Source organism: Orcinus orca, chromosome 20 (genome assembly GCF_937001465.1).
Source record: "Orcinus orca chromosome 20, mOrcOrc1.1, whole genome shotgun sequence".
Lineage (NCBI taxonomy): Eukaryota > Metazoa > Chordata > Mammalia > Artiodactyla > Delphinidae > Orcinus > Orcinus orca.
In genome coordinates this window covers 4,712,482-4,729,580 of record NC_064578.1, presented here as the reverse complement: position 1 = coordinate 4,729,580, position 17,099 = coordinate 4,712,482, and the positions used below count along the sequence as shown (strand labels likewise).

At 47.0% G+C, this 17,099-nt stretch overlaps 1 protein-coding gene across 2 annotated transcripts; it reads right to left on the bottom strand.

The window, feature by feature from the left end:
• Nucleotides 1-69: 69 nt before the first annotated feature.
• On the bottom strand, nucleotides 70-17,045 carry HSDL1 (hydroxysteroid dehydrogenase like 1). 2 transcript variants are annotated; one of them, XM_033406381.2, is made up of 6 exons: nucleotides 16,935-17,045; nucleotides 9,664-9,722; nucleotides 6,538-6,763; nucleotides 5,417-5,862; nucleotides 4,981-5,208; nucleotides 70-2,890 (listed from the first exon to the last, which is right to left on the bottom strand). In XM_033406381.2, the coding sequence occupies exons 3-6, from the start codon at nucleotides 6,755-6,757 to the stop codon at nucleotides 2,792-2,794; spliced, it is 993 nt and encodes a 330-aa protein (XP_033262272.1). In that variant the 5' UTR covers nucleotides 6,758-6,763; nucleotides 9,664-9,722; nucleotides 16,935-17,045; the 3' UTR covers nucleotides 70-2,791. The 2 variants fall into 2 exon arrangements, with proteins under 2 accessions (XP_033262272.1, XP_004280141.1); XM_004280093.3 differs by lacking the exon at nucleotides 9,664-9,722 and having other exon boundaries at nucleotides 16,935-17,033.
• Nucleotides 17,046-17,099: the final 54 nt, after the last annotated feature.

Genomic DNA, 17,099 nt, shown 5'->3' with positions numbered 1-17,099 from the left:
TTTTCCACCACTCCAGGTTCTAATAACTTCCTAAACTAACCCTTCACGTATATAATAAAGCATTCACAATTCCATGGGAAGGTAAATCTTTATTAACACTGAGTGCTATTTTAAAGAGTAACAGCCTGAGCCAATACTGAGACAGAGACACAGAGAGACTAGTTTCCCAGGGCAAACAATGTCAACACTGAGGACACCACTTAACCCTCTGGTTCCCAAATGTGCCAAGATTTTAAGTAACTGAGGTTAAAACAAAACAGACTCCTCCAAAGAGCTGTCTCTACTCACTGACTCCCTTTTTCTTCCCACTCTTTCTTGAACCCACTACTTTTCATCCCCACCATGACTTGCATCCCCACCACTCGATGAAAATGGATCATGACAAAAGCACCAGTGACCTCCACATCGCCAATGTCAGTGATCAAAATCAGCCTTCATCTTATTCAACCTATCAGGAGAATGAGAGCAAGAAATCAACTCTGTAGTTTCACAAGATTTATGAGACACGTGGTTACACGCGCAATTTTCTTACTGAGTTACCAGCTTTTAATGAGTTACTATCACAGGTGTTTAGAGATTAATTTTTTGTAACTTTTAAATAACTGTTCCTACGGGAAAAAATGTGTCTCTCTTTCCAAACAACCAATTTACAAACATATGGAGCAAAACCTCTTCCAAAGGAAGCAGAAGCAACTGCTTTTATTGTTTTTTTCAGGCCACAGACTCTTTCAAAGGTTCTTATTTCCCACATTCTTAATAAGAAACCCCATCTACAGTGGTCCAATTATGACTCTCAAATGAGCTCTGGGAAAGGTAAAACCTAAGGAAGAGTCTTGGTTTTGATCTTTCATGAACTTTGCACCAATCAGCATATTTACATATGTCCTGCCAAGGAGAGAATTTTAAAACATCACTGACATGGTTTACTTAGTCTCATCATATAACAATGATCAACACCTAATCTATAAATATAAGACACTGCTGTACCACATAACACCTTAGATATAAATATGGTATTTTTACATCAAGTTGCTGCTTCTTATTATATGTCAATTAAAGTTCAAGTCACTGTGGCATGAAGTCAAATTTTCGCTAGTCTTAATGACCATAAATGGTCGGGTAGGGAAATGCCAAATATGACAAAATAAAGGTTTCCAAGCCAACTTGGAAGCAAAACAGTTCTACGTAGTAGTATCGTAGAAAGGTCAGTTCTACGTAGTATCACTAGTGTGTAAATTTTCACACCTGAAGTTCCTCCTCTTATGTGATGAAGGCCTGATCTGTAAGTTGAAGAGCTCTGAACTTAACTTCTGATCTTGAGTCCAAGTCAGATCTGGAAATACTAAGGCAATGTCACTGGCAAAATTGTGGGCATAACATAAAAGCATGCTTTAGGCCTACTCGTAATGGAATATTATCTCAGGAGAAAGCAATTTCATAAAAGTCCTGATTTCAATTTACCGGTTTCTGCATCAATGTTGCAATATTAAACTGTGAATTTCAAATTTGCACATATGGTCATATTCGTATAGTGATTTACAACTGTCAAAGCACTACGTATGTGATTCTCAAAAATGTTTGGCTTTACAGGACCTGAACCAAAAAGACTTCACAGTAGGTTTCAGTGCAAACCCGTATTGTGGTGGGTTGTGCATAATTATCTTCATACCATTAGAAGTATTCACTGTAACGCATAAATCCATTACACGAACCAAGAATGAGCTTCTAACTTATTTCAACAGACACAACATGTCATATCACACACACATAATCTGTCCATATTTTAACTACTATTCTATAAATCTTTGATGTTTACACCAATAATGCCACTGGAATGGACTAATATCACATAGCAAAGTGTTTGACAAGGTAAAACAAGCTCTAAAGGGCTAAATTTGTTATAAAATGGGTCATAGGCTGAGAAGTCATTACTCATCCATAGTAATTATAAATCAGAGGACGACTGAGGGTCAATTACTACATGTCCAAATCTAGGAATGAATTAATTCCTTAGTAGATTAAAAAAAACAGAATGTCGTAAGCAATATTACACTTGGCAAATCTATAGCGCAAAATTGGGTAGCCTTGTTTAGTATGAAAAGGAAAAATCTAGAATTTTAATACCCTTAAGATTCCACATTAAGCCATCTTGATGAGAAATCTTTCTTAAAGTAACTTACCCGTACATAAAGTTGCCTAGATGCACACGACATACACACGTATATGGTTCTCTAACGAAGCATCAGCTGAAGAGCAGCATTTCATACACAGAGAGCCGAACAACTAGAGTTACACAATATAATACAGAGTTCCACTAATTATACCAGCAATCTGACCTAGAAAATAACACTTGTAAATAGTTTTTCCTGATGAACATTTGAAAACCAATACTATAATTCATCTACTGAAATAATTTCCCTTAAGAAGCAACACGCGAAACTGTAAGAGCTGACAAGTCACGTCATATTTCAATATCAGACTGCGAGTAGCTCTTAGAACAACATAAATCACACAGCTTTCGAACAGCTTAAAAAAAAAAAAAGCATCAAAATTTAGGTTGCCTCATGGTTCTTGTGTGGTGGTCGTTGTTTACTCTGTGCCTTCCAAGCGGCCCTTGAGGCTTTTCCACAGCAGTCTTAAAAGTGTTATGTTTATTTTGCAAATGATGAGTCAACAGTATGCTAAATGATCCGTAGCAAGAAAACGCAGAAGATAAATTGCATGTGTTCTTCCAAATGTAGAATGCTGCAGGTTCCCCGAGCTGGCAACACTTCCCAACCATCAGCCAGCTTCACGCTTTGCAGGATAAGGCCTCCTTGCGTAGGGAACGATTGAGAATACTTGCTCCCCACACCCAGAGCCATTCAGGCATATACTGTGCAAAGAGAAACTGGAAGTGAAAGAGAAGGAGACTGTGAGGTTAGAACCCAGAGCCACCGACAGCAGAACGCACGGGCCGGCAGTCGCGCAAGCCCGCAATCACCAATCCCACTGAATACAAGAAAGGGAAAAACCTTAGGTGCCGCTGCACTGAGCACCTACTTTTGTATAAGACCCCAGGCTAGACTCTCTGGGGAACAGAAATGTGATCACCGCCCACCCGCCCCCTTTCTCTAATGAGGCGGGACAGACCTACACGCAGTGATACGATTTCATCTTTACTTAACGTGACATGAATAGTATGGAATGTGGATAAGAATTACAAATCAGCCCAGGAATAAAAGGCAGGTGAAAGAGAAAACTGCATACGTGCTTAGTACCGTGTGAGAAAACTGGGGACTGAGGGGCAGAGTGGTGCTAAGTTAAACAAACGCACTGAGTCAAAAACACCAGGACCCTGAGAGAGTGTCTTGAGGTGTGACGTGGAAGCCTCGGGGATACAGGGAGGATGTCCGCTGATGCTGCTCTGCTCCAGGGGGTCTCCAGGGCCACGTCCCCCCAGGGGACATTCGGCAAGGTCCAGAAACAGTATTAGCTGTCACAAGTGGGGTGGTGGTGCTACCGGCATCTCGTGGACAGAGGTCCAGGACGCTGTGAGCATCGTACAGCGCACAGGAAGGTCCCACAACAAGGAACGAACCAACCTCTACGCCACTAGTGCTCAGGTGGAGAAGCCCCGCGCAACACTGACGGATCTGTCCGAGACTGAGCAAAAGTTTAACACCTTGTGTGTGAAGGAGGGGAGATGGACGGGCCCCTGGCAGGTGCTGATGTTCTAGCCTTGACCAGAGGTGTAGTAATACAGGTCACTCCACATTCTCCTTAAGAAACAGACCCAGGTCACTCTGCTATTCCAGGAACCACAGTGAACAAGGAGGGGGTCCCAGCACGATGAACTGTGGGGTGAGGGTCCCAGAGGTGCAGCTGTTCCCAGCAGGTTCCACAGAAGCTTCAGCTTAGCCACCTTGGAGACAGGGGTCCCGTGTTTGGCCTGGAGCCGTAAGTAACTACCTGTGAAAATGACCAAGGTCTCTTTGGACCTCTTTAAAGAGTCAGGATTTCATGGAAAAAAATACCCAAATACTCCTCCTTGGGGCCACTGTCCTAAAGCAAAAGGCTCTAAAATCCAAGGAGATGAAAGAAGGCAATATATGGTCCCTTAGGAGGACTCTGTAAGGAGGGTCACATTGAAACATGGGGGCGCCTGACACAGGCTAGGTAATCGGATCCCCCTCCATTTTATTTTCGGTATTTATTGAGTGGAGATTGAAGCAGCGTCTAGAAATCTGTTTGTTTTAAATCTCCTCTCATGACCACCTGTCCACTACAGGGGGGACCAGCATCAAGATGGATTCTGCCCGTTTCCTAAGGAGGGGCAGGCAGAGACTCACTGGCTTGTCCCAGGGAGGTTTCAGCACATTGGGCAGTGGGAGGGAAAGAGCTAATGGAAGAGGAGAGAATTTCATCCTCTGGGTACTGACGGATCCACTCCGGAGGCTGACTCATCGGCCTGTTGAGATAACAGCAGTAACAGGAAAGGGATGCCAAGTGTCCAGGCACCGGGAACTACGGAAAAGCCGGGGTGGGGGGGGTTGGGTTCTGCAAGGCTCTGGGCGCCTTCGGGGATCCTGACCCGTGTGTCCAGGCCTGCTCCTGACCAATGTGATACAGAGTAGCCCCCCCGGGGACCCGGCTCAGTAGGACTTGGGAACAACGAGCTGAGGGGAGGACGTCCACAGCGAGGGTACACATCCAGCTTATCGGAAAAGTGCACAGCGCTGAAAACACAAATGCCATGCGCTCCCCAGAGACTGAGACAGGCGGGACTTAAAAAGGTAAGAAACAAACGGGAATGGAGAAGATGGAAAGGAACTCAAAGAACGTGAGCTGGATCCTTAAACCGGAGCACTCTAAGGTTTGAGAATCAGAATTCACAATCGTCATCTTTCAGCATCATGCTTCAATCAGATTCCCAAGTGTCATTTTAAAAAGGTTTAGGATGCATTAACCTAATTACGAGAGCTGAGCGCACACTGTTACCTGGATGGAATGGGACCAGTATCCTGTGGTCCTTTTTGAAATGCCAAGGGTAGAAACAGCGTGATGTGCGTACACTTGTGGCGAAGGCACCAACCACGGGCACTTGTGCAGAAAGCTGCCAGGGGTGGACACGTTGGTAGCTACGTAGAACGGGATTAGACTCTGTACGAAAATTCCTTTGGAAGCATATTCATACTGCAATGCTCTGCTGAAGTGGTCTAAGTAAGCCTGTTGAAACAGGAGGGGAAAAGACCTAATTTTTCAGGAACTCGGAAGAAATTCAGGAGAAAAAAAAGACTTAATGGTCATTTCAGGGAAAAAAATACAGCACAAGCAAACACGAGCTGCTGACAAAGAGCTCAACAAACTGGACCAAACCATCGTGATAAACATTGTCCTGCATGGTGATTTCACTTTCCAACTGGGGACGCGTTACCTTAGACGCGGAAAACGCCGCCAGCTGGGGGGTTGGCTTGCAGCAGGAGCCGGAGGAGATGGTGACGATGGCCCCTTTCTTCCTCTCCACCATCCCGGGTAACACTATGTGCACCATCAGGCTGGCGGCGGCAACGTTCACGTTGACGATGTCCCAGAGCGTGTCCTCCGAGACCTGCGTGAAGTACTGCGGGTAGGGGTAGAACACGCCCACGTTGTTCACCAGGATGCCAATGTCTCTGTCCTTCAGGGCTTCCCGAATCAGGCCGTAGATCTCGCGGCCATTGCTGAAGTCCGCGACAATGACGTCAGTCTCCACTTTGTAGGTGTCAGCTATGTCTTTAGCGACCGCCTGCAGCTTCTCTTGGTTCCGACTGATCAGGATGATGTTGAGCCCACGGCTGGCCAACTCCTCTGCGTAGGCCCTTCCGATCCCATCTGTTGCGCCTACAGTACAAGCGGGGACAAGAGAGCAAACTCGTTTCTCAGTGTGACCTTTAAAATGGACTTTAAATACACTGTGTCCGGGTTTAATCAGAGAAGGATTCACACTAGAAATAAACCGAGTTCTGTAAGTGATCAGTCAAGCACAAGGTCAAATCCATGACACAAGCTAGTCAAATACTCGCCCAGACACTCTGACAGGCAGAGGAAGAGCGTTTACATTCACCAAGTTGACTGTGAGACACAGTGGGAAACTGTTTTCAAACTCTCATCTGGCTTGAATGAGTGCCAGGGGGTACTTTCCTGGGAAACAATGGTAAATTAAGATGAAATTTAAAATAAGGGAAGTGTTTCTGAAAGTGGTACCAGTTTGTAAAGACACTTTGAAAACAGAGAGCAAGAAGGAAAAGCAAAGGCTAGGAAGGTGGGGCTGGAGCTGGACTGGCAACAGGAGGGGCAGAATGAGAAGCACAGAAATCACAGGGAAATTCTTCCAGGACGAGGGCGGTAAGAAATGCGCCCATAATCGTAACAGAGTAGTTTTATTTCTTTATCCCATGAAAATATTACATCAAATTCAGTAACTCCAGGAATGATGCATCCAACTCAAAACACAGATTAAACAGGAAAGATGATTTCATTTTTAGATTAGGCAAGAACTGAAAACTCATCTCTTACCACTCACGACTGCCCATCTTCCATACTGCTTGATCAGGTCTGCTCTGCTCACCAGGCGCGGGATGAAATGCAGCCTGATGAGGCTGTAGAAGTCACAGACGACGGTGATGCTCTTTCTGGCCGTGTACCAGGCTCCAACCAAGGCGAGGGCTTCCATGTAGCAGTTGCAGGACCTGGCGATTTCCCTGTACAAGAGGTAGAAGCTGTCGACGGCAGCCATGGCAGCCTGCAAGGGAGGGCAGTGAGAGAGAGGTGGCCTTTGCTTAGTAAGTTAAAGGAACACGCACAGTGCGCGGGAAGAAAGGAATCCGAGGACATCAGAGCTTAACAATTTTGCATTCCATAACAGTAACCGTTCAGATGCACATAGCCCATGGATCCAGACAATTTATAATCTCATTATTTAACATCTGTAGCTTATAAAGTTCTTTCCTTCCAAGAAGATTAGTCAACATAGTTATCAAGAGTTACCAAATTCCTACTAAAATCCAGGCACTGCGGCGCTAAATGTTGTGGCTACGGAGATAAACACAACATGCCCTATGCCAGAAAAAGCTCCTGGTCCAGCACAGCGACAGACACAGAGCTTTTAATTCACGTAACAGCTGAGAGGTATGTTTCTTTCTTTTACTGAATTTATATGTATTCAAAATCGGCAAGCGCAGAGGGCCTACTATCCCTGGAGAGACAGGGTAGAAGAAACAGAGGCAATATTAAGACAGGGCCTTGGCCTCAAAGACCTTACAACCCATTTGTGACAAAACTAAGCTCTAATAAACTTTAACATCACATAAACATAAATTAGATTATGTATAAATAATATTCATAAATGTATATTTAAAAAGAGATACTCCCCAAACTTGAAGAAATGGTTTTCTCAAACGACAGTGCGTAAGCACGCTCCACTGTGCTGATGTCACTGGCACACCACTACCTTTCCCTGGCCCCTTAACGTTTGGGGAAAGAAAAGCCCAATTCAATTCTTGTAAGTATTCACACAGCAAGCATCGCGACGCACCTATTATGTGCCATGTACCGTGACAGACGCTAAGGACTCAAAGATGAAGTAAATAACTACCTAGAAGAAGAGACGAACATTTAACAAAACAACTTTAAATGCCGTACGAACTGGTGTATGTACGCCTGTGCTCAGAAAGGCAGAGAAAGGCCAGGCACGACCAAGGCTGATGAACTTCATCCTGGACTAGACCCAGGAAGCCACTGAGGCCTGAGCCAACTGTGTGCTATCAAGTGAGGGTCAAACATCAAGAAGATCAGAACAGACCACAATTAAATTTCAGGGAGCTCTGATATGCACAAACACAAGGATACGGCATTTATTGTATATTAATAAAAGAAAATAGATTTAAGCCAAACAAACATTTATATAAAACTTCTGGAAGTGGCCCCTTTCATAGAAACTGCATTAGAATAGGAAAAAAATAAATCCTGAAACTAAGAAAAATCCCTGACAATAGCAGCAGAAGTTGGCATAAGCTTAAGGAAGAATAAGTGAATTCCTTCCCACTCGACCGCAATGCAATTTGAGCTCAACCAAGGTTTGCAGAGTGGAGAAAACAAATTAACCTCTGGAATGGAACACAATGTAAGAATGATACCACACTGTGGTAACAGGCACATAAAATAACGAAAAAACTACTGAATATAAATATGTATATATCGATATCTATCTGTGTGTTGAGTGTGCACCTGAGTGTGCAGTCCAAATTACAAACCAACAAAACATACAAAAGAAATATGACAGAAAACTGAAAGAAATAGGCAGCAGGATTCCTAAATGCCTCACAATGAGGATATAACCCCTCAAACGTTAAAATTTCCACTCCTACCGTAACTCTAAGTGGGTGTGGCATTAAGTAAGTTAAAGAAACGTCCTTCTCAAATAGCAATACAGGAAATGACTGAAGGGGCCACCTTATTTCCAGTAAGTAAAGTGCTGTACACTTTGGGGTTCTGTTCAGAGAAACTTACCTCCTACGACAAGGATGCCAAGATTGGTCAAGAAAAGAAAACATTATAAACTTTATTAAGCACACAAACCAATTACTTAATAAGATAAAAACAATTACATGCTCCTCTGGGGTAATGCTTCTCCATGGACCACACTGGCTGAGATTCCCTAAAACATGAACTATCAAGATCAATGCAGTCTGGGCTGAAGATGCTTTCTTTTTCTGGTCCGTCCGCCCCACTAAGGCCGTACGCTCCGGGCACTGCTCCAAATCCTCTGAAAGACACTCACAGTCACGGTCATCCACCTTAAACGTGTTCACCCCTTTTCTGCTGTGCATGAGCGCCTCTCAAAGCTTCCGGATGCTAGCGATGAGGTAGTGACGTGTCACCCCCTCCAAGGGTCCCCGCTGCTGCACCATCTCAACACACAGCCCCCTCCTGAGGAGGCAGGCGCCGGCTGCAGAGGCCCCTGCCGGGCACTGAGCACACTCACACTGGCTGCCGTCCCCGAATGGCGCTAATTCGATTCCCAGAGCAACAGCCAAAACATTAGCTTCTTACAAGGAAGAACTTTATAAAAACTGAGAATCCAAACCCAACCACCCTAAGTTAGGAGTTCCTGAGATAACTTTTTAAAGTGGACACGTGCCTTTTGTCATAATTAATCAAATACTAGGCCATGAAGAAAGCAAATGTGAAACATAATACTTGTATGCACCAGTACTTTTCAAACAAAATGTGATAAAATTCGAAATAACAAAACTATGACCAAGAAACTAGATACTTGGAACATTAAATCTATTCTTCAAAATAACAGGTGGGCATACAACTAAAATGTTAAAACAGTGTTTTCAATGAAAAATTGAAAACCACATATCAAGGACTAATGGATCGTAGCCAAAGAAATACTTGTGAGAAAATGAATTGCAGGAGTGTCTGTAATAGGGTTCCAGCTAAAAAGGTCAGATATGCCTCAGAGAATGACTCACCCCAAGGGGAAGCTGTGTAAAGGGAACTTCGACCCTCTCAAACACCATTTTTTTCAAGAATTGAACATCTCAGAAGGAAAAACTTCAGCAAAAGAAGCCTGACTGCGACCGAGTTCCCCGATTTTTCTGCTCAAGTCATTAAGTACCCGTGGTTTCCTCTTACCTCCTCTGCCAGCCCTGGGCCTTCAGGAATACACTGCTCTGTCTTCTCTTCAGGACAAGCTGTGAACAAAAACCAACAGGAAACAAATGCCTCTCCTTCACAGCTCAGCTGGGATACGTTTATATAAAACTACGACCAAAGCGTTTTAAAAGTTAAGGAAACGGAACAACTCTCGTGCCGTGATTCCCTGCACAGGCAGCGACGCATCCCCTGGTCTGGGAAAAAGGCAGGCGCCGCCAGTGCCCGTCTGGTGGAAGGCTGGGCTGGGAGGCATCCCGGATCCTGCACCTTGTTCCTTAAGGAACATTTCGTCACACAGGACAAAATCTGTCCAGACCGCTTGGAGGGAGACCCAGGACGGCGAGCACACGCCCTGCCCCCGACCTGTCCCGGGCATCTGCTGGGCTTCCCCGGACCTCATCCTCCTCTCTGCAAACCACTGTGCTCGCTCCAGCCACAGAGCACTAGACCTCCGCTCGGCCGCAGCACCTGTTCCACACTCGCGGCAGATCCCGGCTGCCCACCTGAGCATGTGGGTCCTGGGCTGGCGGCAACGGCAGGGAGGAATGGCCCCTTCCAGCCTGCCTGGGGCCGGGGGCTTACGGATAAGGAGACGGAAGGAAACGCCAGTGCCAACTCTCCCCTCTCCCTCCGCCCTAGACACCGCCTGGTGCCTGTTTCGGTTTTGAAACCCCCCACCCAAGGCTGCGTTCCCTGGGGGGCCGCATCTCCCCACACACCCCTCCAGCACCTCACACAACCCGTGGCGCGGACGGACAGGAGCGCCCAGACCAGCTGCTGCATGAAATCGCACCACCCAGCCTAGCTCAGCTCAGTCCCGTCCCGCGGGGAGGGGACCACCAAACCAACACCTGCGATCCTTTACAAAGAGAAACCCCTCGTGGGCAAGGCCCCCAGGGCCGTCCTGCGCAGGCCCAGCAGGAGCTGTACAGGCATCGGAGGGGAGCAGAGACCAGCGGTGCCAGGGCCTCCAACCCCGCTTCTCAACTCCACCCACTGGATACCCTGCACCACCAGTCAGGGGGGACCATCACGGTATTTTAAATTGCAATTCCGTCACAGACAGCTACCTTACACGTTGATTATCATTGCTGGATTTTTTTTTTTAATCGCGGATCATCAGAGGGCTGACGGCATTCTAGGTCTGAGATGCATCTCATCGTTCCCCAGAGGCAGCTCAACGTGGACAGACCTGACTCATGCCAACCAAACTCACAAAAGACTGATAAATTCAAAAGCCAATTTAGTTATGAATAATAAACGATGCAGCCAAGAAGCCTAAACACGCACGGTCACTAGGCTGTAGGAAAGTCTACAAACTACTAGAACAGCAATGAAGGAAGCAGTAAGTGTCGGACGCCGAGGACCCGTGCTGGGTCTCTCAACAGAGCGATTCCCCAGGGAGGAGGGCAGGGGCGAGACGTGCCCAGGAACAGCCCAGCCTGCCGGGAAATGGTGACAACAGCAACGAGCTCACAGCACGGGATGCGCACCCAGGGGTGGAAACAGGGCTGGGAGGGGAGCCCAGGCTGTGAGATGCCTTTATGCCACACAGAAACGTTGGGCCAAAGGCAGGAGCTCATCAAGTTTAGCGCAAAAGGCAGCTGGCGGCGGTGGAGGGGCAGTGGCCTTGCGGGCAGGAAGTAAGGAGGCCTGGGCCCTGGTCCATCCAGACGGAGACGAAGCAAAGCTAGACGGAGAGCACGCAGCTTTGTGACCAACTCCCTGCCGCTCCTCAGACACGCCAGACATTTTCACCCATTTGCTCACACCTCGATGGACCATAAATGGCAAAGGATTGGAAATTCTACATGCCCGACATCCTCTTAATCCTCTCCCCATCGGTAAGTAGCTGATGGAAAATAATGTCTTTCTAATGGAGGAAGAAATCAGGACTCCCCCCCCAAAGCCATTCAGTTCTAGGAAAGCTCATGGAAGCAGTTTTAAAGGGGTTTACTACACATTTAGGTCGAGAAGCCTACCAAGGTACGCACAGATAGCAGGCTGCTTTTCACTTGCTTTGGGGCTTTGACTAGTTCATTGTTCTCTGGATAGGTACTAGTCTAAAACCTAGAGAAATCCATTACTTAGAAAGCAACACTGAAACACAGTAAAATCCTGGTCCCTGTACACCCTACCTGTACAAGTTATTATAAAGCTTTGTTTTCTTGCCTCTACGGAAACTAAGACATCAGCGAACAACAGAGGCAAACAGTCAGAACTGTCCCCGAAATAGGAAACGCAGTGCAATTCCCTACTGTCTTCTAGGCATTTTCTACTTCTCCAGGGCAATACTCATCAGGGCTAAAGGACCCTTAGGTAAGCTACGGAGTCTGAGTGATTATGACGTGTCAGGGTAGACGCACCCTCGGCAGAAATGGCACCACTGGCCAGTGACGCTGATACAGGGGAGGCTCTGCACGTGCCGGAGTAGGGGGCACATGGGGTCTCCATACCTTCCTATCGATTTTATTATAAACCCAAAACTGCTCCAAAAGAGCCTAAAAAACCCTTTGAGGTAACATCACAACTATGAAGGCATCATGGGAAAACTATGGTCGAGACTCCAGGAGCAAAGTCACGTCTTCAAAGCGCGGCTGCTGTGCCTGTAACATTATCCTGACCTACAGTTTAGCTGACTCGACATCACCGTGAAAAAGGCGATCAGACCTAATACAAAACCCTTCGGGAGTCAAAGAGCTCTGGGAGCAGTGTCTTGGCTGAAACACAGGCATCCCCAGGCTATCCAAATGAATGCTACCTGGGGGTGATGCTACAAGAACATAAGACAGATTGTCCAAAATGTTTTCAAAGAAAATAAAGCAAGTATGATGGAAAAAAGACAATCAAACCACCACCAAACAAAAGGTAGTGGGGTGGGTAGATAATGGCCCTCCTATATGCCCACACCCTAATCCTCAAAACTCGTAAACATGTCACCTCGTGTAGCAAGGGGACTTTGAATATTAAGGATCTTGAGATGGGGAGAAGATCCTGCATTATCCAGGTGGGTCCAACGTGATCACACGTGTCCTTATTAGATGGAGGCAGAAGGGTCAGAATCAGAGAAGGAGTTGTGACCAAGAAGCAGAGGTCAGAGAGCGCGAGGGAGATTTGAAGACCAGAGGCTGCTGGACTGAAGATGCAGAGAGGGGTCACAGGTCAAGGAAGGCAGGCACCTCCAGAATCTGACAAAGGCCAGGATACGGACTCTCCCCAGAGCCTCCCCGAGCGACACAACCGTGCTGACACCCTGGCTTTAGTCCAGTGGGACTGACTTGAGACTTCTGACCTCCAGAACTGTAAGAGAATAACTATGCCTTGTTTTAAGGCACTGAGCTTGTAGCACTTTGTTACAGCAGTCATAGGAAATTAAGATGGAGGGACGGACAGACTGCCAGTCTAGTTTTTAAGACAGTATAGAGACAAGTTGCAAATCCTGAAACATCCCTCAAACCAAAACCTTCCAGTGTATTCAGGAAGCAGAAAGTATCCTCAGAGGCTCCTCAGATCTTCGACTGGCTGAGGCCGTCCTCACCACCCCCGTCAACAGCCGGCACTTTCCAGTAAGGCTGCAGGGTTAGGACTTTAAACCTTTTTTTAATAGAAATCTCACTTCACTCAGACCCTTGCTCTCAGCACTCCCATCCTGTCTCTCCTCGCAAGCCCAGCTCAAGTCCCATCCCTTCTCCCCAGCTCAGTCCCAGGACCCGCAGACAAGCACCACGACACGCCAGCCCTGGGGATGGACCCATGGACGGGAGGCCCACGCCCCTCTTCCTTTCCCTTCCCAGGTCTCCACACCCACCAGCATGAGTTCCCCTCCGTCTCTCTCCCCCACGTGACACTTAAACACTTAAACAGAATGCGGAGCAGTGCAGTAACTGGACTCTATCTTGGTTCCTCAACTAGAACACAGGCCTCTCGAGGGCAGGAAATATATCTAAAACTAATTTTTCTGTAATTTAAGAAAACTGGAAAATGTACACAAAAGTTGTAAAACCTATTATGCACAGTTCAAAGAGTAATGAACAAAACACCCACACAGACACCCTACTTCACAAATCAAAGCAGTCTTGGAAGCCCCGATGCTTCCTCCCTGGTCACATCCCCTTCTGCCACCTGGGGTCGGGGGGGGGGTAATCAATCTCCTAAATTCTGATGTAATATTCCCTTTTTTTTTTTTTAATAGTTGTACTATTACTGCAGCGTGGATTCTGAAATATTCCGTTTTCCCTGGTTCTGACCTTTACATAAAGGAATCAAACCCCTTCGGTATGCTTTGGTGCCTTCTTTCACTCAGCGCTGTCTTTGAGACTCACCCACGCCTCCGTAGCTGTAGGCCATATACTCTCACTGCCACGCTACCTCACGGTACAGACACACAATGCATATAACCATTCTACTGCTGATGGGTTGTTCTCGTTGGTTTTCACTTTACAATTATGAACGGCACTGCCATGAACCTTCTCGTGCATGTCTCCTAGGCACGTGTACAAGAGCTCCTCAAAGGGATAGGCCTATGAGTCGAACTGCTGGGCCACAGGGCATCCAGGCATACAGCGAGATGTTGCCAAAGCGGCTGCACCGATTTACACGCCCACCAGCAGCAAGTGTGAGCGCATGCTGTCTCCTCTCGATGGCTGGCAACGTCCACCAGTTCACTTCCTGCCAAAGGCTGGCTGTGAAATGGGATCTCACCATGGTTTTCACTGGCATTTCCTGACTACTAATAAGGCTGACTGGCACTCCTTTGATGTTTATGTGCTGTTTGTGTTTTCTCATCTATGAAATGCCTGTTCCTAGCTTTTGACGTGTTGTCTTCTTTTTCTTTCAGAGTTATAAGAATTCTTTCCATATTGTAGATACTAGTTCTCTGTATGCTTTGTCTCTTTATAGTGACTTTGATGAACTGAATGTCTTAATATTAATGTAGTCAAATTTATCTATCTTTTCCCCGCATGGTTTGTGCTTGTCATGTTTTATTTCAGAAATCCCATCCTAGTCCCAAGTCATAAAGATATTTTCCCATATTATTTTCCAAAATTTTTTTTACAGTTTTGTTTTTCAGATTTAACTCTTTAATCCTCCCACAGCCTTGTGATGGTGTGAGGCTGGGATCACATCCATCTTTACTATTCCTCCTCAGCACCTGGCATGGTGCCAGGTATATGACATTTATTTAACAAACAGAAGCAAATAATGCTTTGTGTTCAAAGTTCAAACTTCCCTCTCGGGGAGAGAAAACTTGAGAAGCTTCTCAAACTTTGCATCAGCACTTTGACGAAGTTATTATTGGTGTATCATGACTTTCTGGAATTTCCTTACCTTCCTTTGCCAAGTTTCAGTATACCACTACCATGAATTGCATGGAAAGAGCAGAACACGGGAGTTCTCATCCAAGATCCGATAACCTCAGGTTCAGGTTTCCCTTTGTGCAGTGGGAATTAAAATAATAATAGCATCTTCTCCTAGATATAGACCCAAGATAACCGAAGACTTAGGCTCACACAAAAACTTGTACAGCTGTGTTCATAGCAGCATTATTCACGAGCTAAAAAGTGGAAACAACCCAAATGTCCAACAACAGAGGAATGGATAAACAAAATGTGGTCTATCCACATAATGGAATACTATTCAGCAATAAAAAGAATGAAGTATGGATACATGCTATGCCATGGACAAACCTTGAGAACAGTATGCTGAGCAAAAGAAGCCAGACAAAAGGAGACACATCATGGGATTCTACGTATATGAAATGTCCAGAAAAGGCAAATCCAGAGACAGAAAGTAGATTAGGGCTGCCACAGGGGGAGTGGGAAATGGGGAGCGACTGCTAATGGGGTGGGATTTCTTTGGGGGATGATAAGAATGTTCTGGAATTAAATAGTGGTGAGGACTGTACACCATGAATATGCTGCTATGAGCAGTACATGTTTAAATGGCTAAAATGGTGAATTTTATGTTATGTGAATTTTATCTCAAAAAGAAAAAATCTGCTAAAAAAAATACCAATTTGTTGAACTCTATGCCCCTGGAACATTACTGTAGTGATTATAACCACAGACTTTGAATATAGACATCCTGGATTCGAATCCACGCTCCCCATATAAGAGCTGTGTGTCTTGGGTGAAGGTGACATTACTTCACCTGAGCTTTCCTTACATCACCTGTAAACACGGGGCTAATAGTTCCTGCCTAAGATTATAATGAGAATTAAAGTAGATCATATGTAAAAAGCACTCAGAACAGAGCCCAGAACATAACTGCTCCATAAACCTTGGCTATTAGCCACTATAATTCAGTGTTCAACGTCAGCTCTTGTCTATTTGTAGTGCTCAGGGTTAAAACTGAGAGCTGGCTTTATGCAAAAGACTCCACTAAGTGCTTTATTCCCACCATCGTACTTGCCCTCTCATCAACCTTACGAGGCAGAGTTTTAATCGTTCCCAGTTTACAGACGGGGAAACTGAGGCCTGCCGAGGTAAAGAGAAGAATTGGGCTGTGGGAATTCAGATCGAGGTCTACCAAAGTCCTGAGCCCTGGCTGGCGACGCCCACTGTAAGACCCCCAGGCAGGCATCTTGCTAGCATCACCGAGAGGGCCGCTGAGTTTGGCTTCAAGCGCCGGTCTGTGTCTGGGCTGCACGTTCATTTGGAACAGCGACAGCCTCACTGGTCTCCAGAACCCTTCCCCTCCAGCACCGGGCAGGGCCGAACAAATGACCGCCGCTGGGGAACTGGTGGGGCCCTTTCTCCAAGAGCTCCCTTATTCTGAATTACTTCTACTTCAGAACAAAGACGACGACAACGAATCCCACTCAGACCAAGTCCTTTGGAAACGACAATGAAGAAGCACAAAGGGGTGATCTTCAGAGCCTCGTGTGGAGCACCTGGGTCAGGTCTGGGAAAGAGTGGGACCCGCGCTCGGGGTGGCTGGGGCCCCAGGTCGGCCGGGTCCTGGGGGAGGGGCGGGCCCAGAAAAGGGAGTCCTGTGTGGGTGCAACGCCGGGATGGAGCTGTGGAAGGGGCGCTCTTGGGGGACACTCTGGAAGGAGGGAAGCTGGGGGCGGGGTCCGAGGGAAGGGAGGGACGAAAGGGTCCGGGAGGCCTGGGTGTCTCGGCGCTGAGGGCACTAGTCCAGGGGGGCGTGGTGGGGCGCAGAAGGAGGCGCCGGGCCGAAGTCCCAGTGGGCGCCGAGGGAGACCAGGAGGGTCTGGGGCCCAGGGCCTGGCGTGGGGGGCGCGGTACCTGCAGAGGCGACGCAGTCTCGAAGCCGGTCCCACCAAAGACGCTCGGCCACCACCCCGTCGCCGCCGCCGCCGCAGCTACAACGGGCCGCGCCCCACGTGACCCGCGCACGCGCTGTGGGCGGGGCCGTTGCGGGACCCGCCCCCCGGCGTCCCGAGTGCGCGT

What these genes read in the sequence shown, in the direction of transcription:
- HSDL1 (XM_033406381.2), bottom strand. Translation starts at nt 6,757, where the DNA reads ATGGCTGCCGTCGACAGCTTCTACCTCTTGTACAGGGAAATCGCCAGG. An exon ending in AAGATGGGCAGTCGTGAGTG is followed by an intron (nt 5,863 to 6,537) that starts GTAAGAGATGAG and finishes CTTGTACTGTAG; the next exon opens with GCGCAACAGATGGGATCGGA. An exon ending in ACTGGTCCCATTCCATCCAG is followed by an intron (nt 2,891 to 4,980) that starts GTAACAGTGTGC and finishes TTTCACTTCCAG; the next exon opens with TTTCTCTTTGCACAGTATAT.